The sequence below is a fragment of the Aricia agestis genome, chromosome 7 (genome assembly GCF_905147365.1).
Source record: "Aricia agestis chromosome 7, ilAriAges1.1, whole genome shotgun sequence".
NCBI lineage: Eukaryota > Metazoa > Arthropoda > Insecta > Lepidoptera > Lycaenidae > Aricia > Aricia agestis.
Genome location: NC_056412.1, coordinates 4037847 through 4056647, shown reverse-complemented (window position 1 = coordinate 4056647; position 18801 = coordinate 4037847). Strand labels below are relative to the sequence as shown.

General features: G+C 36.4%; 1 protein-coding gene across 1 annotated transcript in view; it reads left to right on the top strand.

Moving 5' to 3' along the window:
- The first annotated feature begins 1499 nt into the window (after positions 1 to 1499).
- The window catches only part of LOC121728944 (teneurin-m), a 447859-nt gene continuing 430557 nt past the window's right edge, over positions 1500 to 18801 (top strand). The window contains exon 1 of the mRNA XM_042117288.1: positions 1500 to 1560. Coding sequence (XP_041973222.1) covers positions 1545 to 1560 — 16 coding nt within the window. The 5' untranslated portion in view covers positions 1500 to 1544. The remainder of the gene's footprint in view (positions 1561 to 18801) is intronic.

The window sequence follows — 18801 nt, the reverse complement described above, 5'->3', positions numbered from 1 at the left end:
ATGTGGTGTCGACGTCCCAACACCCAAAATTTCGTTCTCTTCAAGTTTTTGTATAATTGATCAACTATTTTAAAGCAATTTTGTATGTTAGCTAGGCGCATGAAAGTACAACTGGGTTATACCAGCTGTATTAGGTATGCTAATCCTCCAGTGAAGCGGGTCAGCTAGGCAAGCTAGTAAAATTTGGGTTGAATGACGTAGGGAACCGTTAAATCGAGTCATCAGCCACACTTAAGGGTACTCTGTATTCAGATTCGCTGCGAATGTATCGATTAACGATACGGAACGCACTGTACAAGCGGTGGATGTCACGTCATTACTGCACCCGACTTGTGTGCAAGCTTACCAAAACATCCGAAATTTACGTCCAAGCCAAACTCGACTGTATTCCAATAGGAGAGAGATTAAATTCGACGCTTGAACGATTCCGTTGATACCTTTAGCTAGTGATGTAGCTAGGGTTGTCAGTCGTCCGGATAAAGCCGGACACAGTCAGGCTTTTTGATTGCGTGTCCGGCCCGGGCTTAAAGTTCATATTCTAAGTATTCGATACCTTTACAGAGCGCCCAGTGCCTTGGGCAGCTCTTCCGGAGTAAGCGACAACAGAATGTCGCGCGGAGAATCTGCGCTGAAAGCAGACGCCGCTAACTGGGCCGCTGCAGTTTTCGTCTCAGACGGATCCAGCGGCCCAGCACAAAGCAGAGGAGAAGGCACGGACGGGTTTTAGTGGGTAGAGCTGCGGTCAACTTACCATCTTTTCGGCCGCAACGAGTCCCACATACCCCGGAGGTCCTTCCTCAGTGCCGCCGGGGATGCTTAAGCGCATTTCCCGTCTTAAAAACAAAAACAAAAAAAAAAAAAGTATTCGATACCAGGACTTTATTGTACAAATGTCCGGTCAAGCCGGCTGCTTTGTCCAGCTTTTCGGTTTCTGGCAACCCTAGTCATATAGCCGATAGTCAATAGAAGCGGCTTAGCGGCGTCGATAACTTTGTGTTTTGCGATATTTATGCCTCGCAGTTGGGCGCGCACCTGTTAGTGTGCGTTGCGGCGGCCGTACGGGAAATTAGTATAGTAAGCTCAGGAGATTTGTTTTCAGCGAGTCCATTATTACTGGAAATTGATAGCTCTGTTGTACGCTTTCTGTGGCTTCCCGCATTAACATTTTAGGTTCGCATAGCATTTTTGTCAGTCAACAAATCAATGACTTTGAAATTGCAATTTAATCTCTAATACTCCCCTAGTCTTCTCTTTTCTATGTTTAGGCTATCTTTTTCTAGATATATTATGCTATTCATAAAGGTTATTAAGTGTTTTTCCGAATCACTGCCAAATATTGCTAACCTAATATATATCTATCTGTGTCTCCTTCTACCTTCTAATTAGCCTTGAATGCATCTTAATGTAAGTCTTAAACGCCGACTAATTAATTATTTTCTTAGATAATATTATGTAAGTAAAATTATCGTAAAAAATAATTGTTAACGTGTTTGCTTTCAGGTTAGTTCAAGCACGGGCCAGCCCAATGAGAGTCTTCTAATAGCATGCACTATTCACAAGGTAAGTTGTAATTTTAAGAAATTGTGTGCTCCGAACAATATTTCGCCAATTGCATAATATGAAACTATTAACTTGCCACTTATACACAAACAAGGCCTGATAATATAGGTATTGTTTTATGTACTTAATATTAATTTGTCACGACCTACGTACCTACTAACTTTTGATGGCACGAATGGACCGGCTTGACCGGAAAAATACCACGGGCTCAAAGAAAACCGGCGTGAAACAGCGCTTGCGCTGTGTTTCGCCGAGTGAGTGAGTTTACGGGAGGCCCAATCCCCTACCCTATTCCCTTCCCTACTTCCTTCCTTACCCTCCCCTATTCCCTCTTAAAAGGCCGGCAACGCACCTGTAGTTCTTCTGATGTTGCGAGTGTCCATGGACGACGAAAGTTGCTTTCCATCAGGTGATGACCCGTTTGCTCGTTTGCCCCCTTATTACATAAAAAAAAACTTTAAATTATCTTTGTAGGTAAAGCTTGAATACGCCTTATCATACTTTACACAAGATCGAATTTCGCTTGCCCTTTGAAGTGGGTATGCTTCAGCGAGTCTGCGACCAGACGGCCCATGCTTTGGTTGATTTCACGCAATTCAGGGGCAATATACTGTCACAATTAGTGGGTGATTTTAGGATTGTGTTCACTGACGAATATGCTATATTTTGCAAAGCTATACTACTTAAAATAAATTTAAATTTAGCGCTTATACTTAGAGAACTGACGAGACGTAACGAATAAAGTTGAATGTTATGCGAACTTTTCGTAACCCTCAGGGTAGCCCTCAGGCCACCTAGGCCTGAGATGACAAGTAGATAGACTTAATATTTATCAGTTTTACGTTAACTCACTGAAAATTATTTTGTTAATTGAATGAATGTAAAATATTTTATAACTTTATGTTGATTACAGTTAAATATAGAACAAGTTGACTTTATGCTTCCGTTCCAATTACTTTAAATTTAATTAACGAACAACTAAATTCAAACAATACTGTTGGAATCAAATTAATAATTATTATAATATAGGAGTACTTTAGACCCGGCCACAATTTGCTGTGGCTAAGGTTCTTGATATAACAAATCTCTATTTCACTTAAATAATCTCACACGCTAATTTTACACAAATTCTGATCTCGACACTAGGATTTCCTGTGTCGTGGAGACCAGTCTCTTCCATCATGCATATATTTTTTTATGAAATAAGGGGGCAAAAGAGCAAACGGAACGCAATGGAAAGCAAATTCCGTCGCCCATGGACACTCGCTTCCCTTTTCCCTTTTAAAGGGAATAGGGTAATAGGGGAGGGTAGGGATGGGAAGGGAAGGGAATAGGGGAGGATAGGAAAGGGAATAGGGTAGGGGATTGAGCCTCCGGTAAACTCACTCACTCGGCGTAACACAGCGCAAGCGCTGTTTCACGCCGGTTTTCTGTGAGAGCCTGGTGTTTCTCCGGTCGAGCCGGCCCATTCGTGCCGAAGCATGGCTCTCCCATGTATAAATCCCACGTATATGTATGTTATATTGTAGTAAACGATTCAAGGGAACAGTAGGAGGACATTAGTCATAAAGACATGCTTTTTACATAGATTCAATTTGTAAAAAGGATACTTACCTACTACATTACCCCTATACTATTAATGGAGCATAAAAAATATATTTATTAAATAAGTAGGTACGTAATTTATTGTTATCTTCAAATCTCTAAATTCATGTTTAGCGTTTGAAAAACGAAATGGCAAATAATAATTATATTATCTACGCCACGATGACGCCGCGCGGATCACTACTCAATTCAATACGTATTTTTTTTATGTAAGTATGAGTAAGATCAAATCAGCTGATTGACTTTAGAAAGAAGTTTAGCCGTTAATTCGACCCTTAATAGAGACACGTATACTTCAAAAATGTTATTGTCTGTATTACTATTAGAAAACTATTCTAGTTTTTAATAAAAAATACAATTTTATATGTTTCAAAGAAAAATATAAAAAATCGAAAACCGTAAAGCAAAGTCAATCCTGAGGTATATATTATGTTTGAAAATAATGTTATCTTAGATAAATATTTATAAAAACGATCTAAATCATGCGACTGAATAATAAAGTAGACAAATCTGCTTTCATATCACATATTTTATACCTAAAGTATGTTCAATTTAATCAAAACTATAAAAAGTACCTAATTTTAGTGTTATTTGCATTTAAAAATAAACGTCACAGCTGTTTTTTTTAAAAAAATGACAGTTTTCAAAACTTCCAAATTTGGAAGTTTTCAGGAAATATTCCTTAGAAATGGAAACTTTCCGGGGAATTTTCATCTCTAATAGCATGGCTAGCTGTATATATTTAGGAAGTCCATCATTCACAATCACAAGAAATATTCTTCACTTCACTTTTACACATGTACGTAATTGCATATGTAGGGTCAAGGGTATAACAAAACTAAGTGACTATACTTCAGGGAGTGTATGTGTCCCTGGTATAGAGGTCACTGTGAAAGTAGCACCGCTGAAAGAACAAATTTTCATCACAAAATGCGTTATGACTTTGCCCATACATAAAAAGTTACTCTTTCAGCACTGCTATTTTCACTGTGAACTCTTTACACTCATATAAACCCTAAATATTATCACTTAGTTTTGTTACACCTTATTTAAACCGACTTCTTTGTCCATCATGTTCTGACGAGGTCCGCGGAGGCTACATAGAATCTAACTTGACAAGTATATTATAGCTTTTCGTACACAACAGCGGTAAATGTAAACGTGCGTATATTTGAGGGAGGCAAGCCAGGTGGGGACAGTGGTCACGTGCTGGCCCCACTGACTGGCATCAGCAACTGTTAAATATCACTAATTACTTAGACCTAATCACGTTTCGTCGAACGTCCCCAAAGTTGCTTCTTATTTCCCAAAACTATTATTTTATCGTTTATCGTTTGGTGAAATAATAATATATGTTATCTTTTGTACGCCTAGATTCGTTTATCATTCAGCAAGCGTAATTTTTAGGGTTCCGTAGCCAAATGGCAAAAAACGGAACCCTTATAGATTCGTCATGTCTGTCTGTCTGTCTGTCTGTCCGTCCGTATGTCACAGTCACTTTTCTCCGAAACTTTAAGAGCTATACTATTGAAACTTGGTAAGTAGATGTAGTCTGTGAACCGCATTAAGATTTTGATACAAAAATGGAAAAAAATATTAAAAATTTTAGGGGTCCCCATATGTACAACTGAAACAAAAAAAAAATTTTCATCTAAGCTATGCGTGTGGGATATCTATGGATAGGTCTTAAAAAATCATATTGAGGTTTCTAATATCATTTTTTTCTAACCTGAATAGTTTGCGAGAAAGACTCTTCCAAAATGGTAAAATGTGTGTCCCCCTCCCTATAATTTCTAAAGTAGGGGCATGATAAGTCTAAACAAAATATATAATGTACATAACTATAAAAACTACCAATGAAAATTGGTTTGAACGAAATCTAGCAAGTAGTTTTTTTTATACGTCATAAATGGTAAACCTTAAACCAACAAAAAAATTTTTTTTTATCTAACCTATGCGTGTTGGGTATCTATGAATAGGTCTTCAAAAATCATATTGAAGTTTCAAATATATTTTTTTTCTAACCTGAATAGTTTGCGAGAGAGACTCTTCCAAAGTGGTAAAATTTGTGTCTCCCCCCCCTCTAACTTCTAAAGTAGGGGCATGATAAATCTAAAAAAAATATATGATATATATTACTATAAAAACTACTTACGAAAATTGGTTTGAACGAGATCTAGCTGGTAGTTTTTTTATACGTCATAAATGGTAAACTTTAAATTAACTTTCATTAAATCAACTGAAACATAAAAATAAATCAAAAACCTTTTAATTTCATAAAAAATAAACCTTATTGTTGCTGCGGAACCCTTCATGGGCGAGTCCAACTCGCACTTGGCCGGTTTTTTAGTGATAAAAGCTATCTAATACCTCCAAACTTCAAGTTTACCTTTCACAAAATTCCCGCAGCTTAAGCATGAAAAGGAAATTTTATTAATTGGTAACAGTATTGATCATAATTAAAGAAAAATAAAAAATTATGGCAGCTCAACAAGGATTCACTCGCCAGGGATTTGTTTATTTTGATTTAATCTTATTATATAGACGACCTCTGTGGCTCAGCTGGTGAGCTGTTGGTACCTCAAGCCGGGGGTCGCGGGTTCGAATCCCGCCGACGGATCAAAAAGTTTTCAAAGTTCCTGGGTCATGGATGTGATTAAATATGTGTATCATAATATAATAGAAATTTTAAATATATTTCCGTTGTCTGGTACCCGTAACAAAAGTCATTTACCTAAATTACCTGCCTAGTACCTACTTAGTATAGTATCTACTTAGCACGGGGCCAGACTGACGTGGTGTGAAGCGACCATAGATATTATTGTATTATTTATCTTGATACGTCTTTTAAAATCTTGTTCTGCTTATAAATTGGGATAGATTTACTTTTGAATAATAAAACAAACAAGTATTCACAGATAAATAAAACGTAGCTTTCAAATTATAATATTACGAGCTTTTGCCCGCGGCTTCGCTCGCGTTAAGAAGTATTATTATATACAAACTTTCATCCCCTATTTTAACCCCTTGGGGTTGGAATTTATCAAAATCCTTTCTTAGCGGATGCCTACGTCATAACATCTACCTGCATGCCAAATTTCAGCCCGATCCGTTCAGTGGTTTGGGCTGTGCGTTGATAGATCACTATGTCAATCAGTCAGTCAGTCACCTTTGAGTTTTATATATATAGATTATTCATAAAATCTTCTTGTTTTAATGAGTATGATGCGATAATGAAATTAATTTTGCACTCGGAGTTTCACCTGTTTCGTAAAGAGCGCGACAGGTTCCCGAGTAATTAGAACATGCGTACAAACCTACATACACATTACACACCACACACGGTACGGTTCGTTAGCTGATTTCATTACGCGAGTGTTTTTCGATTTGGCTGACTATTTTCATCATCAAGTATGTATATGTCCCCGTGTTTGTTTACAATTTTCCAATGGTTATCTAGTATTCCAATACACCCACACTTTACAGTGTGTAACAAAACTAAGTGATAATACTTTAGGGTGTGTACGTGTTCCTTGTAGAGACTTCACTGTGAAAGTAGCAGCGCTGAAAGACGAAAAAATTTCCCCGACGGCCCGAGCGACACGTACACACCCTAAAATATTATCCCTTATTTTTGTTACACCCTGTATAATATACAAGGGTGATGCCTTGTGTAAGCGTTGTGGTAGTATGGAAATTACAACAGCGTTATACAGGCCTTTACATAATAAAAAAAATGATTATTAGTAGAAAAAATCTTATGCACCGTCTATACACGCTGTGTAACGGTTTATTAGTAAGAGGGACTGTGTTTCAGTGTATTTTTCCTAATATGAAGGAATATTATGATGAGTGTATCTTTTTCGAAATCTACCATTTAATCCATACTAATATTGTAAATGCGAAAGTGTGTCTCTCTGTCTGTTGATTTTGCTGAAATTTGATGTGTAGATTCGTTGAGTTCCAGGAAATGACATAGGATACTTTTTATCCCGGAAAAATGTACGGTTCCCGCGCGATAAACGAATTTTGGCGCAACGGATTTGGGGGCGTCATCTAGTATACAGGGTGTAACAAAACTAAATGATAATACTTTATTACACACTGTATACGCACTATATAGGTTTAATTATAATTTACGAGTAGTCGTGGATGTTGATCGCTAGTTGGGAAAGGTAATTAAAAGCCCCCTCCTTTAATACGTTTCTTATCAACGAGAAAATCTAAATTAAAGCAAAGTAAAAATCTTCCCCATTCGGCAAGAAGCTTTTAGCTAAAATAATTTTGGCGAGAGCTTATTTTATGTTAATGAAGGTTTTTGTGCGCGGCTAGACCACTCGAGTCAAGGATGGGGATCTAGCCGGGTCTAGCCTCCCCAGCGATTGCCCGTAGATACGAGAACGAGACATGTCGAGGTCGACAGACAAGCTTCATGTCTTCACCACCTTGAGTGAAAAATCACCAGCGCGAATTAGCTCTTTTAGAGAATTTAGACGAACGCAACGTCAATATGTCGCGTCATTGTCCCTAGGAGCGTCATATTTTGTTCGTATTTTAAACGAATTAGGGTCAATTCAGACCACGATGCGACGCGTAGATGCATTTCTAAATTTGTATTGAATTGACAGTTTTGCAAGACGTCTCACGCAATTGAAGTCTGTCAATTCAGTACAAATTTAGAAATGCATCTACGCGTCGCGTTGCGGTCTGAATTGACCCTTAGGTGTTCAATTTCAGTGATTAAGGTTGACTTTGAACTTCAATTTGGGCCGTTGTGCCTTCAAGGATATCTAAGGACTTATAATAATTTACTAAAACGAGATGATAAATTGGTTCATATAATATTATGTACAGCTAAAAAGTTTGAATAATTTGAAAAACTTCTTCAGGTGTAATTAATTATTTACTTTATTACTGGCTATGTAAATAACAATAATTAATAGTAGCTAAAACCTAAGTAGGTAAGTATAAAGAATCATAAAAATCTGAATATTTATGAGTAAGTAAGTAGTTATATTTCTATTTAATAATAACTAGACTCATGGTCAAAAATAAGTTAATATAAGTAGCTTAAAGTTGAGTAGGTAATTGAAAAAACCTTAGGTAGATACCACTATTTCCACTCTGCAACGAACCTTCCAAACTATCTTTTCGGTCTAAAATAAAAACACCATTGAACAAAAATGTCCGCTGCAAAATATTTGTGAATGGTGTCCAAAAAAAAAAAAACTTTCACATTGATTCGTGAATCGTGACCGAAAATCACTGATGTCAACATAAAAAAAAATGTCGTGCATTCCAGCAGAGGCCGGCTCCGACTGCGCATGCATTATTGAGGGCCACTGAGTGACGAGACGCGTCCCCTGCGCGCTTGCATGTGCTAGTACACTCGAACCAACATTTTGGTACAAGTAAATAAAGGCTCAACGTATAATATATATATAATAACTGGTGAATAAGAAGGAAGGTTAGAAGCGGGAACTCACGACTCATAGACATAAGGAAATAAAGACTATTGATTTATTTCTGTTTTTGGTGTTTTACAGTCATTATTAAAACCTCAATAAACTGAAATTATCTTCAGGCTAATAATATTTACTAACTGTACTCGCGTCTCTTAGAAAAGGATTAACGATATTTCTATTTGTAGTAAAGTATAATTTTCGGCACCAAAATCACTATTTTTGTCAATATGAAATAAGTATTCATAAAGTTCGTTATTTATGATTGTAAATTTATTCATATTAAACAAATTTATTTGAGTAAAAAAAAAAAATTACAATTTTATGATCGTGTTTACAAAATTAAATATAAATCTTCAATACTTTGACCTGTGAATAGCACAAATTTATAATTTTCATGAAATAAATAGATATTTATTTCACAATCTCAAAAAATTATTCATGATAAAAAAATATAGTATCAGTAAATTCTGGGAACATCGAAATCGATATCAAGCTTGCAATAAAAATGTAAACGGTTACAGCAACTTAAATATAATTTTGGAACCATTATTTGAACGTGTTTGTCATTTTTAAGCTTAGCAGGTACAAGCTACTTAGGTAGTTATTATTACTATACCACTAATATAATTCGTTTTACGTTCACTACTTCCATATTTCCTATAAGTTAAGTCGTACCGTGAAACGGTGAAGCTAACATTCATCAAAGTAAACCTAAGTGGGTCCAGTCAATCCAACAATCCTTTGCCTTTTCGGAGCATAGAACTTTTAAGGAGTGAGCACACTGAGACGGGCCGTGCCGGGGCACAGCGTGCCGGAGCTCATCGCAAAAATCCGCCTCCATACAATTTGTATGGAAGCGGAAATCCGCTGCGCCCCGACACAGTGTGCGATACGCGCATTTTTGCGATGAGCCCCGGCACTCTGAGCCCCGGCACGGCCCGTCTCAGTGTGCCCACTCATTTAAAGAATTACATGCCAGTAGCTCAAAGCCACTGGCACAGTAAACACTCCACCGGCGCACTCGACGGCCGCCAGACGCTTACCTCCGGCACGAGTGCGTCTGTACGTGTGGATCTGAAAGGATTCAGTTTCATGCGAAAATTATTCAAAACACTCGCAGTTTTGTGTATAGAAACTTTTCAAAAGAAACGTCGCTTCAAAACTGGGCGTTTAAAATTAAAATTACTCGAAGGTGTTTTAGAACGAGTACTTCGTTAAGCAAAACAAAATGAAATTATGAAATGGAAAATAGCATTGAGATGTAAGTAAAAAATATAACACTCACTGCAATTCGACTTGTTATTTGCAAACTTGTAAAGTTTTATGTTTTAGGGTTGATTCAGACCGCAACGCGACGCGTTGATGCATTTCTAAATTAGTATGGATGTGACAGATTCGCATGACGTATCACGCATTGAAATCTGTCAAATCCATACAAATTTATGCCGCACCTCGCCACGCCTCGCCGCGTTGCGGTCTGAATTGACCCTTAAAATTCTTGCAGTTTCTTCATTTGTGTTGCGATCAAAAGTTTTTGAAGCTTTTATTACCTTAGGCTCTTAACCTTAATATTTTCCTAACACAATGGTCATTGACTCGTGTATAAAACAAAAGAATATTATGTTTAATGTATGAACACACTGACACCGATACGCAATAAGCATTTAACAATACTTTGCTTGACACTTGACCTGTGGTTTTAAATGTAAAAAGAGGCTTTGTTAACTGATCGAATGCGGTATTGGACACCAAATAAAGACGGTGGGCCCAACGGACGTCGTCATATCATCAATCTATAAAGTTGAAATTGTAAAAAGCGATGAGGTTAAGTCATTTCATAACTCTTAAGTCATAAGAAATAATTCTCCAGGTCTTTTTTTAATTCTCTTACGTAACCTAGTCCTCCGATATTAACATATGTATGATAAAAAAGAATTAGCGAAGCCGTTCTCGAGATTAGCGCTTACACACATACAGGGTGTAACAAAAATAAGTGATAATACTTTAGGGTGTGTATGTGCTCCTTGTAGAGAGTTCACTGTGAAAGTAGCAGCGCTGAAAGACCAAATTTTTTTTATGGGCATATTAAAGTGATAAAAGACTTAACGTGACCATTTACTTTTTGTCAGAGCGGAACATCCAAATAAATTTTCAATACATTTTATTATTAATTAGGAAAGTATAATATGTAGAGGTAAATACAATAGATTATTTTGTGAATATTTAAAGTGCTTATCAATTACCTACATACCTACGCTACGGTCTACCGTTATTGATATCGAACAAAATATGGCAGAATATTCACATATTATTTTGTTGTATGGGAGTGCGTTTCTTCCAGGCATTTCAAACATAAAAATTTTTATTTATCAATTCAATTCAATTTTCGCTTGGTCTGTTTGCAAAAACGGGACAATTTGGGCCTCGCGGGGGACACCAGGACGGCAGCCTGAAAGCGGGACTGTCCCGCCCAAAGCGGGACGTATGGTCACGTTAGCTATACTGTTACAATAGAGCATGATATTCTCATATTTTAATGCGTTGGATTTAAACTAGTCCACAAGTTCATGTGTACAGACGTAAGCTGCTCGGGGAGCCAAGTCGCTACTGGCAAGAGGCCTATCTGATCCCTGCTAGCGGCCGCCGTCCATTGTAAAGTGTGATAACCCAAATTCTCTCGGAAAATGTTTGTGTACATGACATTCTGAGATAGCGTGCGAGGATTATATTGTGCTTCCGTATTGTCTTGTTATCTTAATCGTGAAAGTAATGACAAAACATCAAAGACACAGATCAAACTATTATTAAAGATGTTAGAGCTTTATCTTGATTCTTGATTCGATGACCAATGCTGTAGGCCTACTACGAAACCGTTTTGAGACTCCAAGAATCGTACGAGAATGCCGCGTCCTGCTCTAACAACGCCATTTCACGTTTGTTAGAGTAGAATGCGGCATTTTCGTTCGATTGTTTGAGTCTCAAAACTGTTTCGTGGTACGGGCCCAGGACCTTGCATCCTCATATTTTGTGCTTATAGCGTATTCTCATTTATGAATAGATATAATATAATGAAAAATAATATAATAGCCAATTTTGACTCTTTTAAGTGATGATTATATTATAATGTTAGTAAACTACGCTGATTAGTGATTAATTAAAATTCGAAATAAGCACGTACTAATTTAGCAACTTTATTAAAACTTTTAATAAATAGTAAAAGTTTGTAATAACTTCTCGTGGCTTACGGTAGCCACTCATTGATACTGCGAATTCCGAGCCTCGGGCGTCTGATAAAAACTCGGCTACTGCAATTTGAAAGTACCCGATAGTACCTACCGATTCCCTTGTCTCGCCTGATAAAACTTGTCCTATTATTCCTACGGTCCTGGGGCTCAATTCCCGTCCTCCGATATTCGTTCGTATTGTTGCTTTTTCGTTCGTAGCAGGTTGCTATAATATCTAAACTTTAAAAATTAATATTCTCATGAACAATCAACTTGTAAGTCCTATAAATTGTATTCCTAAAAAAATCATGTTTACAATACATTCATACAACAACGTCTTTGTGCCTTAGGGCACCTTCTCGTTTGCAGTGCATCAAACGTTCCTTATCTGAGTTTCTTAAGAGGATTCCACACCGCCCTTTTTTCCATACAAACGTTGTCCCCTGTTTCCTCTCTGGATAATGCTAGTAAAGTTATAATTTCATATAAGTTATAAGTTTTTTCCTGAATATCAACGGCCACTAATACAATGTCCCTATGTTTTCTTTTTTTTTCATAATTTAATTATTAAATAAGATATGAACGCTCAAAAACCCAAAAAAATGGCCAGATTTTCCGCTGTGTTCAAACGTCCAGAAAACAGATTTGGCTAGATTATACAAAAAAAAAGCAAAACATAGAAACACAGCTCAAGCCTTTCTTTAATCTATGATGAAAAAAGTACTCAAATCGGTTAAGTTTTGGAGAAGGAATTAGGGGACAACGAATCGTTGATTTTCTGGATTTTCTGCAGTTGTCTCTATCGCGTTCTGCGGTATAGGCTTGAGGTAAGGGAGACAGCTATAGATATTACACGTACTTTTTATTCATTTCTCTAGCCCCTGGTGTATCCTCTTAATGCTCGTTTTCAGAGTTCATAACATTGATGAAACAATGAACTGCAAATGAGTGATTGCTCGCCACTTTTGTTGTGCGCGATGATCGAGAAATCCTGCTAATGCATTCGAATCATGAGAATTGGTCTCCCTGGTCCCGGGGTGCTCCGGGCTCTAGAACTAGTACGCGATTAACGATAGACTACCGATGAATTATTTATTTAGTTGAGAAAAATTTGTAGGATTCAATTTATTTGATTCATTTACAAAGTTACAAAGACTTTCCCCCTTATTAATAAACGTTGTATAAGCTTTGAATAGTTATACAATGTTTTGTCTTCTACAATCCAATTAAAAATGTCACTTGTGTGACAGGAACAAAACACTGCATAACTATTCTAAGCTTATACAATGTTTATTAATAAGGGGGTTTGTTTTATATGAATTACTTAGAGACACGTATTTTTTATACTTTGTTACTTTGCAAGTTTTTTGGCGCGATTTTATAAAACAATTTCATTCTTGTCAGATCAGTGATCTTGTGTACTGCGCACACACTTGAGCACTATAAAATTACTCCTGCGTACCTGGCCTTGTTTCAATGAAACCTCTGGACTGGCCACCGTCACCGAAATCGGTGTGGGGAGTATTATTATTAATATAATATATGTACAGTAATACTTGGAGGTTGTACCCTCTGCTTGGACCTAAGTATTGTAAGTATAGTTAGATAAAGAGGAACCTGCGGAATAAAAATGAATTTTAAATTTTGTTGGTCTTGCTAAAGCTCGAGAACGGCTGAACCGATGTGGCTAATTTTAGTCTTGAAATATTCGTGGAATTCCAGGGCAGGTTTATAATAGAAGGAAAGTGATACGAAGTTCACCGGGTCATCTTGAATTAAAAAAAATAAACAATGAAATTGTATTATGTATGATTAGCTGTTGCCCGCGACTTCGTCCGCGTTATAGTAGTTCATAGTAGATCACATCCCAAGTATTATTTATTGTACAAAAATATTCAATATACAGAATTGACTTTCCTACGATTTTATTATATATAGATGTTCCGCGCGGCTTCGCTTGCTTAATTTAGGAATTTCACGCAACCGTACATATTGCAGCAAAAAATAGCCTATGTCCCTCCACGTGGTATATTCTTCATGTTTGCCAAATAACATAAAAATTGCTCCAATAGTTCATAAGATAATAAGTAATTTCACATAATTTCCCCCTTTTTTCCACATTTTCATCTATTTCTTCGCTCTTATTAGTTTTAGCGTGATAAAATATAGCCTATAGCCTTTCTCGACAAATAGGCTATCTAACACTGACAGGATTTTTTAAATCGGACCAGTAGTTCCTGAGATTAGCGCGTTCAAATAAGCCCTTTCATATAATTTTCCACGTTTTTTCCACATTTTCCTCTTTTTCTTAGTTCCTATTAGTTTTATCGTAATAAAATATAGCTTATAACCTACCTCGATGAATGGGCTATCTAACATTGAAAGAATTTTTTAAATCGGATTAGTAGTTCCTGAGATTAGCCCTTTCATATAATTTCACCCGTTTTTTCCATATTTTCCTCTATTTCTTCGCTCCTATTAGTCTTAGCGTGATAAAATATAGCCTATAGCCTATGTCGATGAATGGGCTATCTAAAATTGAAATAATTTTTCAAATCGGATAAGTAGTTCCTGAGATTAGCGCGTTCAAATAAGCCCTTTTAAATAATTTCCCCCCGTTTTTTCCACATTTTCCTCTATTTATTCGCTCCTATTATACGTAGCGTGATAAAATATAGCCTATAGCCTTCCTCGATAAATGGGCTATCCAACAGTAAAAGAATTTTTCAAATCGGACCAGTAGTTCCTGAGATTAGCGCGTTCAAACAAACAAACAAACTCTTCCCAATTATAATATTATTAGTATAGATGAAATTAACGAAACCTAGAAAAAATCATCAAGGCATCTAAGGAGATTTGGTTCTAAAATACTTGCACTCTACTGTGACGTAAATAAATCATAATTTTAATGAAATATGGCCGCGTAAATAAAGCTAAGGATCGTAAAATTAAATTTTCACAACCGGGAGAGTGCTTTCTCGGTTTACACGAATAAGTTATAAACTGGGCTTCATGATACAAGATGTTACCAGTGAGGAAACTCACTATGTTCCGATCAAGTCTGATCTTAATTTAAACAAACAACTAAAGCCTACCACCAATTTAGTAAAGTTTTGATTAATCAAATGAGATTAAAATCAAATGGATTAATGTGCTATTGTAAATGAGCGACATTGAATTGTTAGCTTTATAGCCCTGACCAATGACGTTAAGTTCAAATTTTTCAAACTAACATTAATTCAATGATAAAGACCACAAATTCAATGAAAAATGACAAAGATCAAAATTGGTTTCCTACAATAATAATGCCTTATAAAATTGACTTCAAAATATATTCAAATCTCATAATAACAAAATGTAGCAAACTTGAATCCACTTGATATTCTCTGAATTCTCTAGCAGATGAAATACTATTTAATCTGTCACTCGATCCGCTCACACTATGATATCACAGCGACGAAATATGAACAAAACCGAATTGTAAATGTATTAAAATATGGCGGGGACCTAAATGAAAAACGCATTGAACGTACAAAACCGTACATTTCATTAAAGTAACGTACTGCCTCATTAATTTAAAACGCGACAGTCGCGAGTTAAAAATTAAACTGTCGCGCATCGGTGTCATGGAGATGTGTCTTTGTAACTTTAGGCCGTTTACAGACCGTGCGATTGTTAACGTTATGTTGGATACGTTGCCAGTTACTTTTTTCAGTAAACTCGTAAAAAAACTTGGGAGGGTTTTTTACGATTGTAATCAGATATTTTGAGAAGATAATTATTGCTTTGTAAGGTCTGTCAAAAAGTCAAATTTCGCGCGTGATGAAAGCTTTCAAGAAATAGTTATCTTTAGATTTCAAAACTGTCTCTATTTTTATACAGGTTGGAACAAAACAAAGTGTGGATACTTTAGGTTGTGAATGTTTCCTTTACAGTTTACTGTTAACGCCTTGGTCGTGGCCGTGGTCTAGTGGTTAAGAGCGTGGCTATCGACTCGGAGGTCGTGGGTTCGATTCCCGCGTTGGAAACATGTTATTTCCAAGTTTGGTAAGGACAATGCAGGCTGATCACCTGATTGTCTGACAAGTAAGATGATCCATGCGGCGGATGGGCATGTAAAAAGTCGGTCCTGCGCTGCTGTTATGAGAGTGAAAGAATAGAGAGTGCTCTTGTGTACTGCGCACACACTTGAGCACTATAAAATTACTCCTGCGTACCTGGCTTCGTTTCAATGAAATTGGCCACCCGTCACCGAAATCAGTGTGGGGAGTATTATACTGTTAAAGTAACAATCGTATTATAATATTATCAGGACATTTATCCATACCACAGACTAAGGAAAATATACTTTCTCTATGTCCATACCAAGGTTAGTATGTAAGTTATATTAATACAGCATTTCAAAGGCTAGTCAAAATAAAAAATATTTCAAACGCCCAGTCTGGAAATGCCTAAAAGTTTTTGATGTATTGGAACTGTTGGGACAGGGATCAGAAATAGAATACCCAATTATGACTCGCGTCTCGGTGAGGCGTGTAAGTTTTTAATCAACATCTTAACTGGCCGCGTCGGTAGTTAGTAAGGCGATTTATTATAAACCTTTGCCATGCCTTTGCCTTATAAATACTCAAAAAAAAGCATATTATATCCGTGGAATATATCTCAAGCCAAGTGCTTACTGCCTTTTTTGTTTTTGAATTATAATTTCAATATAACGTATCAAAAATGTTTACTCAACGGAAACCTATTTCCCGGAACTTTCGTTTGAAGTTTGAAGTAGTTAGAGGAATGTAGTGTGAGAATTTTTGCGGTAATCAAAAATGGGAGTAGTTAATCTTAAATCTTTCAAAATCTAAGTTAAATGGATTTTGTTAGGCGGAGGCCGCCACTATTCTCAGAAGCGTTCAATCACTATTGACAGGGGACATTAGAATTCGCACATCGTACTACAGACCGTTTAGGGCTATTGTACCTCTGACATCACCTTTATGTCAACTAAATAAGTATAACTTTCAAAGACAAGGTGAACTCTGTCCCGTACCAGCCTTCGCCAGCTTTCACATACCACGGTATGCGAAATACGATCGCGCAGGTTTTTACGGTTTCAAAAGCTTTTGTTTGACTTGTGATTCAATTTCCTTGAATCATTTGAAGGAAGGACTATGAAATTCGACAATGTCAAAGTTATTAATATAATATTATAACCTATCAGTACTTCAACTTCAAGTCTTGCTTGGAGAAAAAAATGAAAAACATTAAATATTAATACAAATGGGCGGTGTCTTAGAGATTACACGTAACTAGATCATACATGATAATATCTACAAGTACTCTTAGTAGAGGTATAATTTATTTTATTGCAGACTTTACTCGTTATAAAGAGTTAATTAAAGAATAACTTTGTCTAGACATGAAGTTATTAGTTTTTGAAGAAGTTAGATAAATATTCAATAGAAAATATTTGTAGGTTATAAAATATTAATGAAAGGTTGTTTCTAATCTAACTCATCCTGCACAATTAAAAAAATGTAATATGTTTATTTCAGGATTACATCAGCTTTCTGCTGCATTAATTACGTAATAAGTAATATAAAATTAATATAACGCTTTAACTTAAACAAAAGAGCGTATTCCCTCTTAAAAGGCAGGCAACGCACCTGCAGCTCTTCTGATGTTGCGAGTGTCCATGGGCGACGGTAGTTGCTTTCCATCAGGTGACGCGTTTGCTCGTTTGCCCCCTTATTTCATTAAAAAAAACTAGTACCTACCCCTTTCTCCACTGCCCAAGAGTAGAACCTAGCCATAATTGACAGTGGTAGATTCTCTATACGCACAATTTATAGTACGCATAAGGACTAATAAGATTGCCTTTGAAGTACGATAAAACACCGCCTTCATCAGCTTAGGCACAGCTGATAAGCTTGACGTTAAAATAGAACCTTATTGCTCATAGTAATACGGTTTAAAAGTGATGATATGGTCCTAGACTCCCCTTTAGCCAGCGGCGTGAAAGGTGGTAATTTTAAACTTATCACACTGAATCAGATAGATAGACTAGGGAGACAACCCCTTCGACAGAGAGGCACTTGTGAAGACTTTTATTACAAAACTTAACTCATACTATTCAGAAATATCAATTGTAATTTCGCTGCGAAATGTATATCACTTCAAACTCGATAGCAAAATTTAAATATGCCCGTTTTCTCAGAAGTGAGTAGTAGCTCCAGAAAATTTTGAGTAAATAATAATATTTTATGGTTTAGACTGCAAAGTTACACAAATAGTAACTTATTGAATAAATATTAGCCTGGGGCTCATGAAATATTTGGGTCGTGCTACTGCCCAATTTCATGGCCATTTCTAACTTAGCTTTGGTCAATCTGGGTGCAGCGTATGGTGAATTTGATTAAATACATGCTTTTTAAATAGGTAAATATTGTAAGTTTGATAAACTTTAACAATTTTGCTCGATGGTCAAATCACAAAAAGCAATGATTTACCTTATAATATCAATTGCAACATTTCCTTAAATCCCTTTGTTTCTTCGGGTCAAAGGGTTTATCCGATTTACCACGAAAGCAACAATCCACTTCAAAAAATCATTTATAAATATTAAATTCGATTGAACGGCGATCGAGTTTCGCCGGCGCGATGCATCGTTAATTCCATAAAGGTCGCTGTATGAATTGTATGATGTAATACAGTATTAATGGAATAAGTGAGTCGATTGGGACAGGTTACTACGCCGATAGTTCTTTAATTTTTTCATTACGTTGATGATAAAAAAGAAATCGTAAGAGTCTTTAACCGACTTCTAAAAAGGAGGAGGTTCTATGTTCGACTGTGAATATTTTTTTATATTGATGAGTCTTTGTTCGTTGCTGTTTCATACGGAAAAGCTTCTTCTTCAGCGATTTCAACACGGCTAAACTCAGTGGTCAGATTCT